This window comes from Giraffa tippelskirchi, chromosome 2 (genome assembly GCF_054371585.1).
Source record: "Giraffa tippelskirchi isolate mGirTip1 chromosome 2, T2T-mGirTip1v1.2.pri, whole genome shotgun sequence".
NCBI classification, from domain to species: domain Eukaryota; kingdom Metazoa; phylum Chordata; class Mammalia; order Artiodactyla; family Giraffidae; genus Giraffa; species Giraffa tippelskirchi.
Window position 1 is genome coordinate 136,667,703 of NC_137276.1, and position 16,049 is coordinate 136,683,751.

Below are 16,049 nucleotides of genomic sequence, written 5' to 3' on the forward strand. Positions count from 1 at the left end.
AAAACCACAGTGAAGATTGGTTTTCATAGGCAAGAAGAGGAACTATGACTAGTCCATCTTTTTCATGTCCATGGTATGTGGCCTTGTAACCTATAAAGCAGTTCAATTAGGAGGTCACATTCATTGCACTCTATTTCTATTTTGAGCTATAGTTTGATGATTGAATCCATAATGTTCAACCTTATCCTCCCCTCACTTACCTTTCCAGTTATGTCCCCAAAAGAAAGAATTGACTCATTGGCATCAAGAGGGTTGTACCAATAATCCATACAAACTGGTGTTCCTTTCAGGCCTTGGAGTTTATATTGACAAGGAAATTCTTCTTTGGACAGTAGATCATAGAAGCAAATCTCTTTACTTGTAAAAGCCACTGCTATCTAAAGTAACAAAGCATAAAATTAGAAAACATTTCTGATGGATTTAGTGAAATGAAAATGAAAAGCAGACATGCAAATCATCCAGTCCCATCACTTCATGGAAAATGGATGGGGAAAAATGGAAACAGTGACAGACTTTATTTTCTTGGGCTCCAAAATCACTGCAGATGTTGACTGCAGCCATGAAATGAAAAGACATTTGCTCCTTGGAAGAAAAGCTATGGAAAAACCTAGATAGTGTATTAAAAAGCAGAGACATTACTTTACTGACAAAGGTCCATACAAGTCAAAACTATGGTTTTACCAATAGTCACGTATGGATGCGAGAGTTGGACCTTAAAGTGCGGAAGGACTGATGCTTTTGAACTGTAGTGTTGGAAAAGACTCTTGAGAGTTCCTTGGTCTGCAAGGAGATCAAACTAGTCAATCCTAAAGGAAATCAATCCTGAATATTTTTGGAAGGACTGATGCTGAAGGTGAAGCTCCAATACTTTGGCCACTTGATGCGAAGAACCAACTGACTAGAAAAGATTCTGATGTTGGAAAAATTGAGGGCAGGAGGAGAAGGGGCAACAGAGGATGAGATGGTTGGATGGCATCACTGACTCAATGGACATGAGTTTGAGCAAGCTCCAGGAGGTGGTGAAGGACAGGGAAGCCTGGCATGCTGCAGTTCATGGGGTCGCAAAGAGTAAGACATGACTGAGTGACTGAACAACAACAAAAACCAGAACAGAAGTATCACCAGAGATACTTGCAAAGACCATGGGCTAGGTGTGTGTGGTGGTAGAAACTCAGGGTCTAGAGATCAGAGTTATTCCAGGTCCCAGCATTGCTGTATGGCCCAGCAAATCTTTGTACATCAAAAATTTACTTTTCCATCTTCATGTAAATTGCCTTTATCCCCTTTGAAATACCAAACCACCACTCCCAACACCCTCCTCTGTCTTTCCTAAAGATGGTAATTTGAACAACCTAGACTGCATATTAAAAAGCAGAGACATCACTTTGCCAACAGAGGTCTGTATGGTCTAAGATATGGTTTTTCCACTATACAGATGTGAGTTGGACCGTAAAGAAGGCTGAGTTGAGAGCCAAAGAGTTGGTGCTTTTGAACTGTGTTGCTGGAAAAGACTCTTGAGAGTCCCTTGGACTGCAAGGTGATCAATCAGTCCTAAAGGAAATCAACCCTGAATATTCATTGGAAGGACTGATGCTGAGGCTGAAACTCCAATACTTTGGCCACCTGATATGAAGAGTTGACTCATAGGAAAAGACTCTGATACTCAGAAAGATTGAAGACAGGAGGAGAAGGGGCTGACAGAGGATGAGAGGGTTGGATGGTATCACTGACTCAATGGGTATAAGTTTGAGCAAACTCTCGGAGATAGTGAAGGACAGGGAGGTCTGACGTACTGCAGTCCACGGGGTTGCAAAGAGTCAGACACGACTTAGCAACCAAACAACATCAACAACAAAGATGGTATTTAAGGTGAGGGCTTTGGACATTTTGGTGAGTTGCTCAGTTCATCTGAGATCCTTCTGATATACATGTTATTCCTAACACCAGGAATGCCAGGTTAGTTTAACATACAAATATCAACTAATGTAATACACCATATTAAAAGAATAAAGGAGAAAGGTTATATTATCATCTCAATATCTGCAAAAAAGCATTTTACAAAGCCCAATGCATTTTCATGATAAAAATATTCAACAAATCAGGAATAGAAAGAAACTTGATAAAGAGAATGTACAAGAAAGAAAAAATCTACAGCTGATATTATACCTGATGGTTAAAAACTGAATCTATTCTCCCTAAGATCAGAAATAAATCAAGGATGTTCATTCTCACCACTTCTATTCAACGCTGTGCTAGAGTTTCTATCCAGGGAAATTAGGCAGGAAAAATAAACAACAGCAAAACTAATTAAAACTAATAAATGAATTCAGGAAAGTTGCAGGGTATAAGATCAAGTTTATAAACCTATTTATATTCACTAGCAATGGACAATCTGAAAATGAAATTATCAAAGAGGATATTAATAGAACGAAAAGAAAAAGCGCAAACTGGGATACAGTATTTGTAAATTATCTATCACATAATTGCACATACACAGAATATATACAGAATTCTCAAAACTCAATAATAACAAAATAAACCCAATAAAAATGGTCAAAGAATTTGAACAAACACTTCACTGAAGAGGATATGTAGGTAGGAAACAAGCACATGAAAATATGCTCAACATTATTACTCATTAGGGAAAAGTGAAATCAAACTTCAATAAGACAAAATACAAACCTACCAAAAGGGCTAAAATTGAGAGAAAAATACTTGACCATACCAAGTATTGGTGAGGATGTGTTATATCAAAAATGGAATATTACACAACCATAAAATATAAATTTCTCAAAAATCCAACAGCATAGATGAATCTTGAAATAATTATGCTGATTATGTTAAAGAAGCCAGACCAAAAAAGAAAAGTGTACACACTGTATAATGTCAATTACATAACAGATGAGAAAATGCAAACTAGTCTGTAGTGATAGAAAGTGTACCAGTGGTTACTTGACAAGTAAGGAAGGGAGGGGCTGGATGAAGGATCACAAAACTACTGGAGGAAAATCTGAGGGTGAAAAAATGCATTCATTATCTTCATCATACTATTGATTTTTCACAGCTATATACATATATTAAAATTTGTCAACTTGGATACTTTTAATATATGCAGTGGATTTTGTATAATCACACCTAAACAAAGCTGTTTAAAAAAGAAGAAAAAAAATATAAACTTTAATGCTGTGTAAGAACAAAGGAAAGGCTAAGATTTAATTACCAGTCCTGGAAAGCAGAAACAGTGCAACAAAGTCATTACATGATACCAACACAAACATTACATGATAATACAGAATGTTGCAAGGGCTTCCCAGGTGGCGCCAGTGGTAAAGAACCCAGTCAATGCAGGAGATGTAAGAGATGTGGGTTCGATCCCTGGGTTGGGAAGATTCCTTGGAGGAGGGCACAGCAACTCACACCAGTATTCTTGCCTGGAGAATCCCAGGGACAGAGGAGCCTGGCAGGCTACAGTCCATAGGATTGCAAAAGAGTAGGACATGACTGAAGCAACTTAGTACACACGCATGCACAGAATGCTACACACACATACCAAAAAAAGTATAAACTAGAAACATTTTTAATCCACACCAGCTAAACATTAACATCAGATCCTTAGCAAGAAAGAACTGGATATGACATAAACTGCCACTGGGGACATAGCAAAGATTCTGAAGCACACGTTCCAAAATCAAGCCACCTTGATTTACAAACCTTGCAACACTGATTGCATCCTGTGTGACATGGGGCACATATCACAACTTCCCCTTGCCCAGTCTCTCTTTCTTAGAGTGGGAATAAATCCCCTTGAAAGTGATTATTCAGCAGAAGGACTGAAGCTGAAGCTCCAACACTTTGGCCACCTGATGCCAAGAGTATACTCATTGGAAAAGACCCTGATGCTGGGAAAGACTGACGGCAAAAGAAGAGGGTGACAGAGGATGAGATGGTTGGACAGCACCATGGAATCAATGAAAATTCATTTGAACAAACTCCAGGAGATAGTGAAGGACAGGGAAACCTGGCAAGCTGCAGTCCATGGGATCACAAAGAGTCGGAGATCACTTTGTGACTGAACAACAAGATGATCTGAAGATGATTAACACAGCAAGGCATGTCACATAGAAAGCTAATGTTCATGATGATTATTTTTTGATGGTTCTTGGCAGTAGAACATACCATTCCCCACTTGAAAGAATCTGGCTCTTTGGAGCCATTCAAATGGCTGGTTCTGGGTCTGGCATAATAAATATGCAAGATGATCCTGGAACGTCTAGTCTAACCAGGAAACGAGGAAGCTTTGAAAGACAGATAAGGTTATATCAGAAAAGACTCCAGGTAACTTGTATTAGTTCCATTGTCCAAAGATGGTATAATTTAGGGGGGCAGGATAATAACTCAGTGGATTGAGATATACCAAGTTTGTTTAAACCCATGAGTTTATAATGATGTTGATAACAATAATGATATAGCACTCATTTTTCATCTCATTAGAAAACTAGCTAATTATTTTGAATACTGGTCAATAAAAGGAAAGACCTGGGCATTTATTCTGCTTTTGTTAACAATTTGTATTACACAGTAGCTAATGATGGGGAGTTTCTTTATTTTATAGAGGTATTCCAGCTTCTAAAGAAAGAGGAAATGATGAAATTAGAATATCACCATCTTGCAACTCCTGATAAATTGATGTATCTAAGAATAATCCGTAATATCTGTTAACATCCCAAGAAGAGAAAGAACCAGGCATTTTGTGCCCTCTGACTGAGGAACACCTCTTCTAAAATATACAAACAATCAAGGCTTTTGACTTGAGGACCAATTTACTGGAAACACAGAGAACAAGTGGCCATGTTAAACAACAGTCTGAGAAATTTAGACTGTGAGGCACCCTAAAGGACAAACACGTAGCTTCTTGAACAACAGCAATAGCAACAACAACAAAATACAAAACAAAAATGAGATGGAGGAAAATGTGTGAATCAAAAAAGACATACCAACCATTCATAATGTTTGGACCTTATTCATATCTTGACTCAAACTATCAAAACAAACAACAAACTATTAAAAAATCATGAGACAATGAAATATGTTCATGACTGGATATTTGATTATACTAAGGAATTATCGTTATTGATATAAAATGTGAAATGGTATTATGGTTGTGCTAAAGAGACATTTTTCAGAAATACTGAAGTATTTACAGACTAAATGATTGGAATTTTTGATTTCAGTATATAGGGGAGATGTAGAAAAACAGGAGGACTGTGAATCGGAAATGGCTAAGGGTAAATATTGGCTCTTCATGGGATTGTCTCTGCTTGTGTGTGCACTTTAATTTTTTCATAGTAAAATTTACCATCTGCTTAATGTAATATAATATAATAAGAATATAGATTCTTTAAGCTGCATGATTCCCTCAGAAACTGACTTTCCTTTCAGTATGTTATCTTCCTCATGTATAGTTATATGAGGGTATCTGGACTGAATGGGCCCTACCCATCAAAATTAAGAAACTGACTAATCCAGCAGTCAAAATCAGATAAGCGGTTTCCTGAAATTGCAGGTTTCCTGAAATTTTCTGATCTGTGCCTTGCACTTATACAGCCTCTCAACTCTGCATATAAATGTATATACTTTCAGACTGCTAAAAACTACAGAGGCTTAAAGGTCTTATCAGCTAGTAATGCATCCTGACCTCATGTGGGACAGAGCCAAGAATCTGAGTCACCACCGGTTTTGTCATTTAAAGGCATACAGCAGAATAGTTTGGGAAATGGAATAATTCACTTATCTTGACTTGTGTTCCCTCCAGGTCAGATTAAAGGTATAGAAGAATAATGCAGTTCTCTATCACTGCTAGTGTTATACTTGGTGTTTATCAGGAGTCCTGTCTCATCATTTCCCCCCTTTTACAAGCAATAAATTTATTTATACAGATTCTGTACCTTGTTTACATTTTCCAGAGAAACCATACTTGTCACCCACAGGTGCTTTAGCTTGGTGGCATCTGAAGTGATGGGAAGCGTTTCTTGCAGCGTTAAATTCTCTCCCCAGATTCCTACTGAACCTTCCTTACTGATGGTCAGATAACGACTTGAACTTTTTAAGAAAATCACTCTTTGGATGGTATCCTTGTGTTTCACTGGGAGAAATTCAAGGTCTCTCCACTGGGGAACCACAGTTGCCTTTGCTTGTTCATCTTTCTCATAAAGTGTTAACAGCAGGAACGAAGTCAGCTTGTCCCAATTAATGAAGCCCTCTTGGGCCACATCCACTTTATCAAAGAGCTCTCCATATTCTTCCTTTGTGCCACAACCAACAATCTCTGTCATCCTCTGCGCAAACTCTTCTCTGGACATACAAATGGTTTGACTGGGCTCTGAGGGCTAGAAACAAGAACAAAAGTTAGACATCAGTGAAAGGGACCATTGTGCTACCCTCAAAGGTGAATCTCATCAGCAATTCTTCCAAGATGCAAAAAATACCTTCTACCTTACAATGGTGTTATACTCAAGTGAATTTGGGCTGCAGAGCAAATAATTGATAGATCTGCAACCTGACATTCTCAATCACAGATGTCCTTGTAATTGGCAGAGGGAAGCAGGAAAGTCAGAGATTTGATATGATGGTGGATGCAGAGGTCAGAGTGACACAGGACTGTGAACCAAGGCATGCAGGTGACCTCTAAAAGCTGGACAAGGCAAGGAAACAGAGACCTCCAGAAGGAAGACCATCTTGACCACACCTTGATATTAGTCCTGGAAAACTTATTTTGGAATTCTGAGCTGTAGAACTGTAAAATAATATAGTTATGAGTTTTATGCTACTAAGTTTGTGGTAATTTGTTATAGCATCAATAGGAAATGAGTATAGTGGTTTACAGAAAATAGATGAATCTTTGAGGAGGCTTTAGCATTGCCAGTAAAATGCTATCACGGTGACACTTAAATCCAAGGGCAAGAAGTCACCTCTATGAACACATAATTACAAAAACAGTGAAACCGTATAAGTTGATTTTTGTTATTCATGATAGTTATATACTATAATGGTTATGTTCTACAAAGACAAAATTAGCAGATACTGAACGATGGCTTTTATGGAAAGACACAGTTAGGTTTCTGTGAGCCTCTGGTCACAATATTTTCATCAACTGGTCAAATCATTATTTGCTTTTATGTCTGTTTCCATTGAAATACATTTAAATATATATTGTTAATTCATTAACATTGAATTCAAGGCCAACAGCACTATAACTTATGACTGAATGGAGCTTATCTAACACGTGTATTTTCTCCAAAAGGCACAGCACAGCCTTCTTGCACTTAGATAGAACTTTATACTTCACTTGGGGAGTCATTTTAAAAAGTGAAAATCACCAAAAAAAAAAAAAAGCTCAAAATGCAAAAACTTTACACTAAGTGGAGCACAAATAGAACACTAGTTTATAGTACAAGAACTGGAATAAGAAGGCAAAGTGTGTATGTAAAATAGATAGCTAATGGGAAGTTGCTGTATAATACAGGGAGCTCAACCTGGTTCTCTATGACAACCTAGACGGGTGGAATGGGGTGGGAGATGGAAGGGAAGTTCAAGAAGAAGGAGACATATGTATAACTATGGCTGATTCATGTAGATGTATGGAGGAAACCAACACAACATTGTAAAGAAATTATCCTTCAATTAAAGTAAATAAATTAAAAAATAAAAGAAGGCAGGGTGTCATCAAGTTTGACCTCAGCATGAAATAGACACACTGGAAGACTGCAACTTTTTGACATTCTGAAAATGGCTGTGAATGCAGAGTTCCAAAGAATAGCAAGGAGAGATAAGAAAGCCTTGCTCAGTGATCAGTGCAAAGAAATAGAGGAAAACAATAGAATGGGAAAGACTAGAGATCTCTTCAAGAAAATTAGAGATACCAAAGGAACATTTCATGCAAAGATGGCCTCAATAAAGGACAGAAATGGTGTGGACCTAACAGAAGCAGAATATTACAAAGAGGTGGCAAGAATACACAGAAGAACTGTACAAAAAAATTCTTCATGACCCAGATAATCACGATAGTGTGATCACTCACCCAGAGCCAGACATCCTGGAAAGTGAAGTCAAGCGGGTCTTAGGAAGCATCACTACAAACAAAGCTAGTGGAGGTGATGGAATTCCAGTTGAACTATTTCAAATCCTAAAAGATGATGCTGTGAAAATGTTGCACTCAATATGCCAGCAAATTTGGAAAGCTCAGCAGTAGCCACAGGACTGGAAAAGGTCAGTTTTCATTCCAATCCCAAAGAAAGGCAATGCCAAAGAATGCTCAAACTACCGCACAATTGCACTTATCTCACACGCTAGCAAAGTAATGCTCAAAATACTCCAAGCCAGGCTTCAGCAATGTGTGAACCGTGAACTTCCAGATGTTCAAGCTGGTTTTAGAAAAGGCAGAGGAACCAGAGATCAAATTGCCAACATCCCCTGGATCATCGAAAAAACAAGAGAGTTCAAAAAACATCTATTTCTGCTTTATTGACTATGCCAAAGCCTTTCACTGTGTGGATCACAATAAACTATGGAAAATTCTTAAAGAGAAGGGAATACCAGACCACCTGACCTGCCTCTTGAGAAATCTGTACGCAGGTCAGGAAACAACAGTTAGAACTGGACATGAAACAACAGACGTCAAGGCTGTATATTGTCACCGTGCTTATTTAACTTATATGCAGAGTACATCATGAGAAATGCTGGGCTGGAAGAAGCATGAGCTGGAATCAAGATTGCCAGGAGAAATATCAATAACCTCACATATGCAGATGACACCACCCTTATGGCAGAAAGTGAAGAAGAACTAAAAAGCCTCTTGATGAAAGTGAGAGAGGAGAGTGAAAAAGTTGGCTTAAACTCAACATTCAGAAAACTAAGATCATGGCATCTGGTCCCGTCACTTCATGGCAAATAGATGGGGAAACAGTGGAAACACTGAGAGACTTTATTTTGGGGGGCTCCAAAATCACTGCTGATGGTGATTGCAGCCATGAAATTAAAAGACACTTACTCCTTGGAAGGAAAATTATGACCAACCTAGACAGCATATAAAAAGCAGAGACATTACTTTGCCAACAAAGGTCCATCTAGTCAAGGCTACGGTTTTTCCAGTGGTCATGTACGGATATGAGAGTTGGACTATAAAGAAAGCTGAGCACAGAAGAATTGATGCTTTGGAACTGTGGTGTTGGAGAAGACTCTTGAGAGTCTCTTGGACTGCAAGGAGATCCAACCCATCCATCCTAAAGGAAATCAGTCCTGAGTATTCATTGGAAGGACTGATGTTGAAGCTGAAACTCCAATACTTTGGCCACCTGATGTGAAGAGCTGACTCATTTGAAAAGGCCCTGATGCTGGGAAAGATTGAGGGTGGGAGGAGAAGGGGACGACAAAGGATGAGATGGCTGGATGGCATCACCAACTCAATGGACATGGGTTTGAGTGGACTCCAGGATTTGTGATGGACAGGGAGGCCTGGCATGCTGTGTCCATTGGGTCACAAAGAGTTAGACACGACTGAGTGACTGAACTGACTAACTGTCTGGCTGACTGACGTGTCTGTGAATGATCATGAAGGTAACTTGAGTTTTGATTTTGAGGACCCAGATAAATTTTAGCAAGTAGGCTAATTCACAAATACAAAATCTGACAATGATGAGAACCATCTGTATTCCAAATAATATGTAGTTTAATACTGATAAGTTGTTTAGTTTGGTGAGTTTCACAATGAGAGAATCCGTTTTCCTACTATCTCAGAGCCAAAGAGTCAGATTTGACAGTAAGCACTGGGAGGCAGCATGTTGTAGAGCAGGTCAAACAATTGTAGGTTTAATCCTGGTTTCACCACATATGTGGGGACTACTGAAAGTTACTTCATTGTTGAGGCTTAATTTTCCCATCTTTAAGGTATATATAGAAAAATGCCAGTCTCAGGAAAATGATTACAAATGTTAAATGGCACAACAATAAATGCATAAAAAGCATTTGACAAAATTCAACACCAATTTATAATTTATAAAAAAAAAAAACCTCTCAGTAAAGTGATAATAGAAAGAAAATTCCTCCCCTTGAAAGAGAGTATCTATCACAAACATACAGCTTAACCAAAAACATCATACTTAACAGTGAGAACCTTGTGGCATTCCTACTAAGATCAGATACAAGGCAAGGATGTCTTCTCACCATGGCTTTCAACATCATATTGGAAGCTCTACTTAATGTAATAAGACAAGAAAAGGAAGTAAAACTATAAAGATTGGAAAGAAAGATAAACCGTCTTTGTTTATAGAAGATATGATTATCTATGTAAAATATCTGAAAGAACCAATGGAAAAACTCTTGGAACTATCATAATAAGTGATTATAGCAAGATTGTAGGACACAAGATTAAAATTCAAAAGTCTGTTGCTTTCCTATACACCAGTAATGAACAGGAAGAATTTGAAACTAAAACCACAATACCATTTTACATTAGCATCCTCAAAAATGAAATACATGTAAACATAACAAAATGTGTGGAAGATCTATATGATGAAAACTACAAAACTCCTATCAGCACAATCAAGGAATAAATAATTGGAGAAATATTCCATGTTAATAGATAGGAAAACTCACTTTTGTTAAGACCTCAGTTCTTCCCAAGACAACCTATAGATTCCATGCAATTCCAATAAAAATCTCTGTAAGTCATTTTATTAATACTGACAAACTGACTCCAAGTCAACATGGAGAGGCTAAATACTGAGATAACACAATACTGAAGGATAAGAACAAAGTTGGAGGACAGACTCTACCCAACTTCAAGACTTATTAAAAAATGAAAGTAACCCAGACATTTGTGATATTAGCATAAGAATATAAACTAGATCAATGAAACAGAATAGAGAGCTCAAAAACAGACCCCTGTAAATATGGTCAGCTGATCTTTAGCCAAGAACCAAAGCAATACAATGGAGAAAAGATAACATCTTCAACAGTGCTGGATAATTGGACATTCACATAGCAAAAAAGTGAACTAGACACAGACCTTATTCCCTTCACAAACATTAACTCAAAAAGGACCACAGACCTAAATGGAAAATGCAAATTTGAACTACTTAGAAGTCCATCATTCTTGTCTTTGTTAAATTATTTTTAATCTAAAAGTTCAAATAGGTGGAAATTTTTCAGTGACCCAGATACTAACAATGCAGAAAGAAATTTCATTCTAAAAACACTCTATCTGAGCCAAACTGCAAACTGTTTCTGAAAGCTAAGTAGATGTTGACCCTTTGAACTATTACATAATGACATCAATCAATGCCTCAAATGTATGTTGTTATTAATCCATTTATTAATGTTATTCATCCATTTAACAAAAAACACTTTAAAGCTGAATCAAAATATTCTCTTCCTGTGAGTTTGTAATTTATTTTTATTTCTACAATCAAGAAACTGTTTTGACTGACAAATACCAAGGCAATTTCTTCTTTACATTCTAGAATATGGAATTGCAAATAGACCATAAACAAGGACAAAAATAAATTCTCTTCCTCAAAGTAAATACATACAATCAACTTCATAATTTTATGCACATTGATAGTGCCAATACACACTGGGGGAAGATTTGAGAAATACTTCCAATTTATGAAATTGACAGATATGTGCAATTGTACTATATCCTTGACAATTCTATTACTGATTATTCACTAGCTAGCTTTATTTGTTTTAGTCTGAAACTAAAACCATGATTTTGCCATACATTTGGTTATAATTTAGGAAGCTGTTTATTAAGAAATCCTAACTTGTTGAAGTTAGGATCAAATCTCCTTGATCAGTGAGATTTATGTTTATTAATTCTATCCTGTGCCAGTTTTAATAAATTCAGTTTACAATTAAAATATATGAACTTTGATTCAAGCTCAGAATCATAAATGCATTAACTTTTACTGAACAATTAACTCTCATTTTATCAGTGGCTCCCACTTAGGCTCTAGGATTAGAATTCATTTACTCATTCCATTGTATTATTCGTTTCTCAAGTTGTAGTAGGGAAATTGTGTGGTTGCATAATAGGAGCTTGAAGATTCAGCTTGCACCTCTAAGTAGAGTAAATAACTAATGCTTAGAGCTTTTATCAGGATTAGTTGATAATTTAATGTATGTATACCACATGGGGTCATTTAATGTGAGCTCAACACATTTCTTACTTATTTATTATTTGTGTGTTATCATTTATTTACTATTGAAAGTCAAAAAGTGAAAGTGTTATTCGTGTTCGATTCTTTGTGATTCCATGGACTGTAGCCTGCCAGGCTCCTCTGTCCATGGGATTTCCCAGGCAAGAATACTGCAGTGGGTAGCCATTCTTTTCTCTAGGGGATATTCCCAACTCAGGGATCGAACCCGGGTCTCCTGCATTACAGGCAGATTCTGTACCATCTAAGCACCAAGGGAGCCCTTATTTATTATCAATTCACTGCTAAAGAGTTTAAAGAATTAAAGAACTATAAATTGGGACCTTTTTGTGGTCCAGTCATTAAGATTTCACCTTCTAATGCAGGCGGTGTGGGTTTGATCCCTTATCTGGGAGCTAAGATCCCACATGCCTTGCAGCTAAAAAAACCAAAGCATAAAAGAGAAGCAATATTGTGACAAATTCAATAAAGACTTTAAAAATAGTCCACATCAAAAATCTTAAAAAAGAAAAAGAGCTATAAATTGAGTCATCATGCCAGCAATGACTATTCTCTGAGAATTTAGCTAAACTCATTTGTTGATTATGTGTATGTATGTGTGTAAGGCTTGGGAGGTACGCATAATTACTAATTTTAGTAAATTGATCTTATCTATCAGGGTTGGTTAATTACTAGCTAGATGGTCTTAAAAATGATCTTAGTGGGTCCGAAGAATATGTCCACTCACAGGGTTACCTGAAGATCTCTGTTTCTATGACCACTGCTGTCACAGGAGCAGATGCTAGTTTTTGCCTTAACATGAAACAGCAAATGCACACTGTTTCAGCTGCTATTCCTCAGAGCCACAAATAAAAAACTGTCTTAGATGAGTCCAGTGAAAGTAAAGTTTACTTTACTTTCTCAGCAACCAAGACTATTTTACATATATAACGCTGACTTTTCATCGCCGTAATTGCAGCTCCTATCTTGTCTTGAGCTATTTATAGTGCCACTCTATGAATTTCAGGTAAGCCTGCAGTTCTTATCCTTCTTGGCAACAGATAATTTCATGGAAAGAAGGAAGAAAATCCTTTATTTTAAAAATGAGTTTTCACATACCATGATTTAGTTGTTACAAACTCTCAATCTGTATTAGGTTCAGTGCTAAGTGGCAAAATAATTTATCTTTGAGTCATCTTTGGATATATTTTTATATGTTTATATATAAGTATGCATAAATTTACATTTATGTTTATATACATATAGATATGTTTTTAAATTGGGCTTCCCTGGTAGCTCAGCAGTAAAGAACCCGCCTACTATGCAGGAGCTGCAGGAGACGTGAGTTCAATTTCTGTGTGGTGAAGATCCCCTGGAGGAGGCCATAGCAACCCTCTCCAGGATTCTTGCCTGGAGAATCTCACGGACAGAGGAGCCTGGCAGACCACAGTCCATAGGGTCGCAAAGAGTCAGACACAACTGAAGCAACTTAGCATGGCTTGGCATGTACTTAAATTAGTCCTAATTTAGTTAGCATCTGAGTTTTATGCCTGAATTTACAACATAATATTTGTGTGACCATAGGTTAGTCATAACCTTCCCAGGGTTGTTATAAGGCTTCAGTAAAATAATATGTATATAAGGCCATCTTTAAACTGGAGAAGGAAATGGTGACCCACTCCAGTATTCTTGCCTGGAGAATCCCATGAACAGAGGAGCCTGGTGAGTTACAGTCCACTGGATCACAAAGAGTTGGACATGACTTAGCAATATACACTTTTTACATTAAACGATTTTATTCAAGCAATATTTATTATTGTTGAAGACACCCACATTAAGTTAAATTCACAAGCATATAGTTAGTATAGCTAGCAAAAGATTAAGAATTTAGGAAATTAGATTTCATTATAAAACAGAGTATAAAATAATTCTCTCTTCAATTAAAAATTTAATTAGTATGGCTTTAACAAAACTGTCTTCCCATAGACAATTTTTTCTAACTTGAATGTAGAACTTCCAAATAAAAACTACTGCATAGTGTTTTAAAGTATACACTTTCACTCCTATTAGTCATGACCACACAATCTGTTGATCTTTTTGAGTAAAATTAGTACCCCTGCATCTATTAGAACTCCTCTTCTAATAAAAGCAAAGGGTGAATGATCTATTAAAAAACATATTCTTATTCAGCCCTTGCTAAGATAATGTCAATAAATTTATTTTGCTATGTCTATGTAACAACTGAGTAAGAAAATAACCAGCGAAGGCCTCCAACTGTTCCTGCAAGGAAGCTAATATACTCAGAATGTCTGGTTGATTATCTCAGCAAGCACAACTGTAGACCTTTAAAAGTCTTCCTGTCTTCCTGAATCTCTTTCAAAGAATATTCTAAAAATCATTTTCTTTTGCCTAGAAAGCATCTTCTGCAGCTACAGTTAGTTCTTGTGAGCTTAAAAAAAAAAATTAAAAAGCATGAACTCTACAAAATTCTCTTCAGCTTTTCAGCTTTGTCAAGATTTGAATTTCACTGTAACTTATATAAAAACTGAGCACTAAACCTAAGTTCAAACTTCTGAAAATACAGCTTCTTAAAATACTTGACAGTCTTTTCTTTTCATCAAGAAGAGATCGTGTACTTTCAATTAGAACATATGAGTGTGCCAACCCATTTTTAAAATTATTTACTTTTTGCATGAAATAATTCATGTTTACTATAGAAAAGACAAAATATAGACAAGCCAAAATTTAAAATCTTTCATAATGCCATCAGCCTACCAGACTTTTTTCCTAGGCAGAAACAGAAATACTTATGCGTTATTTATGAAATGGTGTCATGATTTATTAATGTATACCTTGTGTGCTTTTTCCATTTTATATCACACCGTCTAGCTACGCCTTGTGTAATATATATTTGTCTTTAACATCATTTAAATGGCCACACAATCTTCTGTGGAGAAGAAATACAACTATACTCCCCATTATTAAAAACTTCAATTGTTCCAATGCTTTCCCATTCCAAATAAACAACCCTGCAACAAACATTCCTGCACATACATCTTTGCTTTATCAAGTTATTTCCTGAGGGAAATTCCTTAGAAGTGCTGCATCAAAGACTTTGCACATTCTTAAAGCTTTTGGTATATTTTGCCAAATCATCTTCCAAAAGACTGAACAAATTTACATTTTCATTAACAAAGTAAGATAATGCTTACATGCAAGACCCTCACCAAGCTGGGGTGTTCTTATTCTTTTTTAAGAGTCACTGATTGGTTTCTAAAAAATAGTTCTAGTAAGCCTGAGCATTAGCATACTTGCTGGCAACACAGAGCGAAACATCCCTAAACCAGACACTTAATTCTTTGAAAATATGCCAACTCTTAGAAATGTTGTTTATGTTTGTATTTTCCTTAACTTTTTCCTATAACAAAATTTTATAATGAGTAAAAGAAAGATAATTTTTCTTCTTTTTTCCTATTCTGTAAACAGGGACTTGCCTAAGACAAGAATACAAGTCCTGCTTTTAAACTATGGAGAGAGCACAATCCAATCTGGTCAGAAATCTGGGGTATTTTTCAAAACTGATAGTGGGTTAACATGTCACACTCATTGCTCCTACCCATTGTTAAGCATTTTCCTTCAGATTGTGAAAATTAATATCAAATGGTGAATTGTAAGTCACTTAGAGAAATATTTCCATCCATCTACCCATTGACCTATTTATTAATATATACTGAACATGTAGCCCATACAAAGTAGCATGAGGTAGATTTATTTATTCATTCATTGAACAAGTATTTATATAATGTCTGATCCATGCCAAACCAGCTCTGAATAAGATAGCAGAGGTCTCTGCTCTTC

The 16,049-nt window shown here is 36.6% G+C and overlaps 1 protein-coding gene across 1 annotated transcript in view; it reads right to left on the minus strand.

Annotated features, from left to right (window-relative positions):
* The window catches only part of WDR49 (WD repeat domain 49), a 152,923-nt gene that overhangs the window by 118,809 nt on the left and 18,065 nt on the right, over nucleotides 1-16,049 (minus strand). Inside the window, exons 2-3 of the mRNA XM_081573649.1 lie at nucleotides 5,946-6,386; nucleotides 201-377 (exon numbers count right to left, since the gene is read on the minus strand). Of these exons, the coding sequence (XP_081429775.1) occupies nucleotides 201-377; nucleotides 5,946-6,386 (618 nt within the window). The remainder of the gene's footprint in view (nucleotides 1-200; nucleotides 378-5,945; nucleotides 6,387-16,049) is intronic.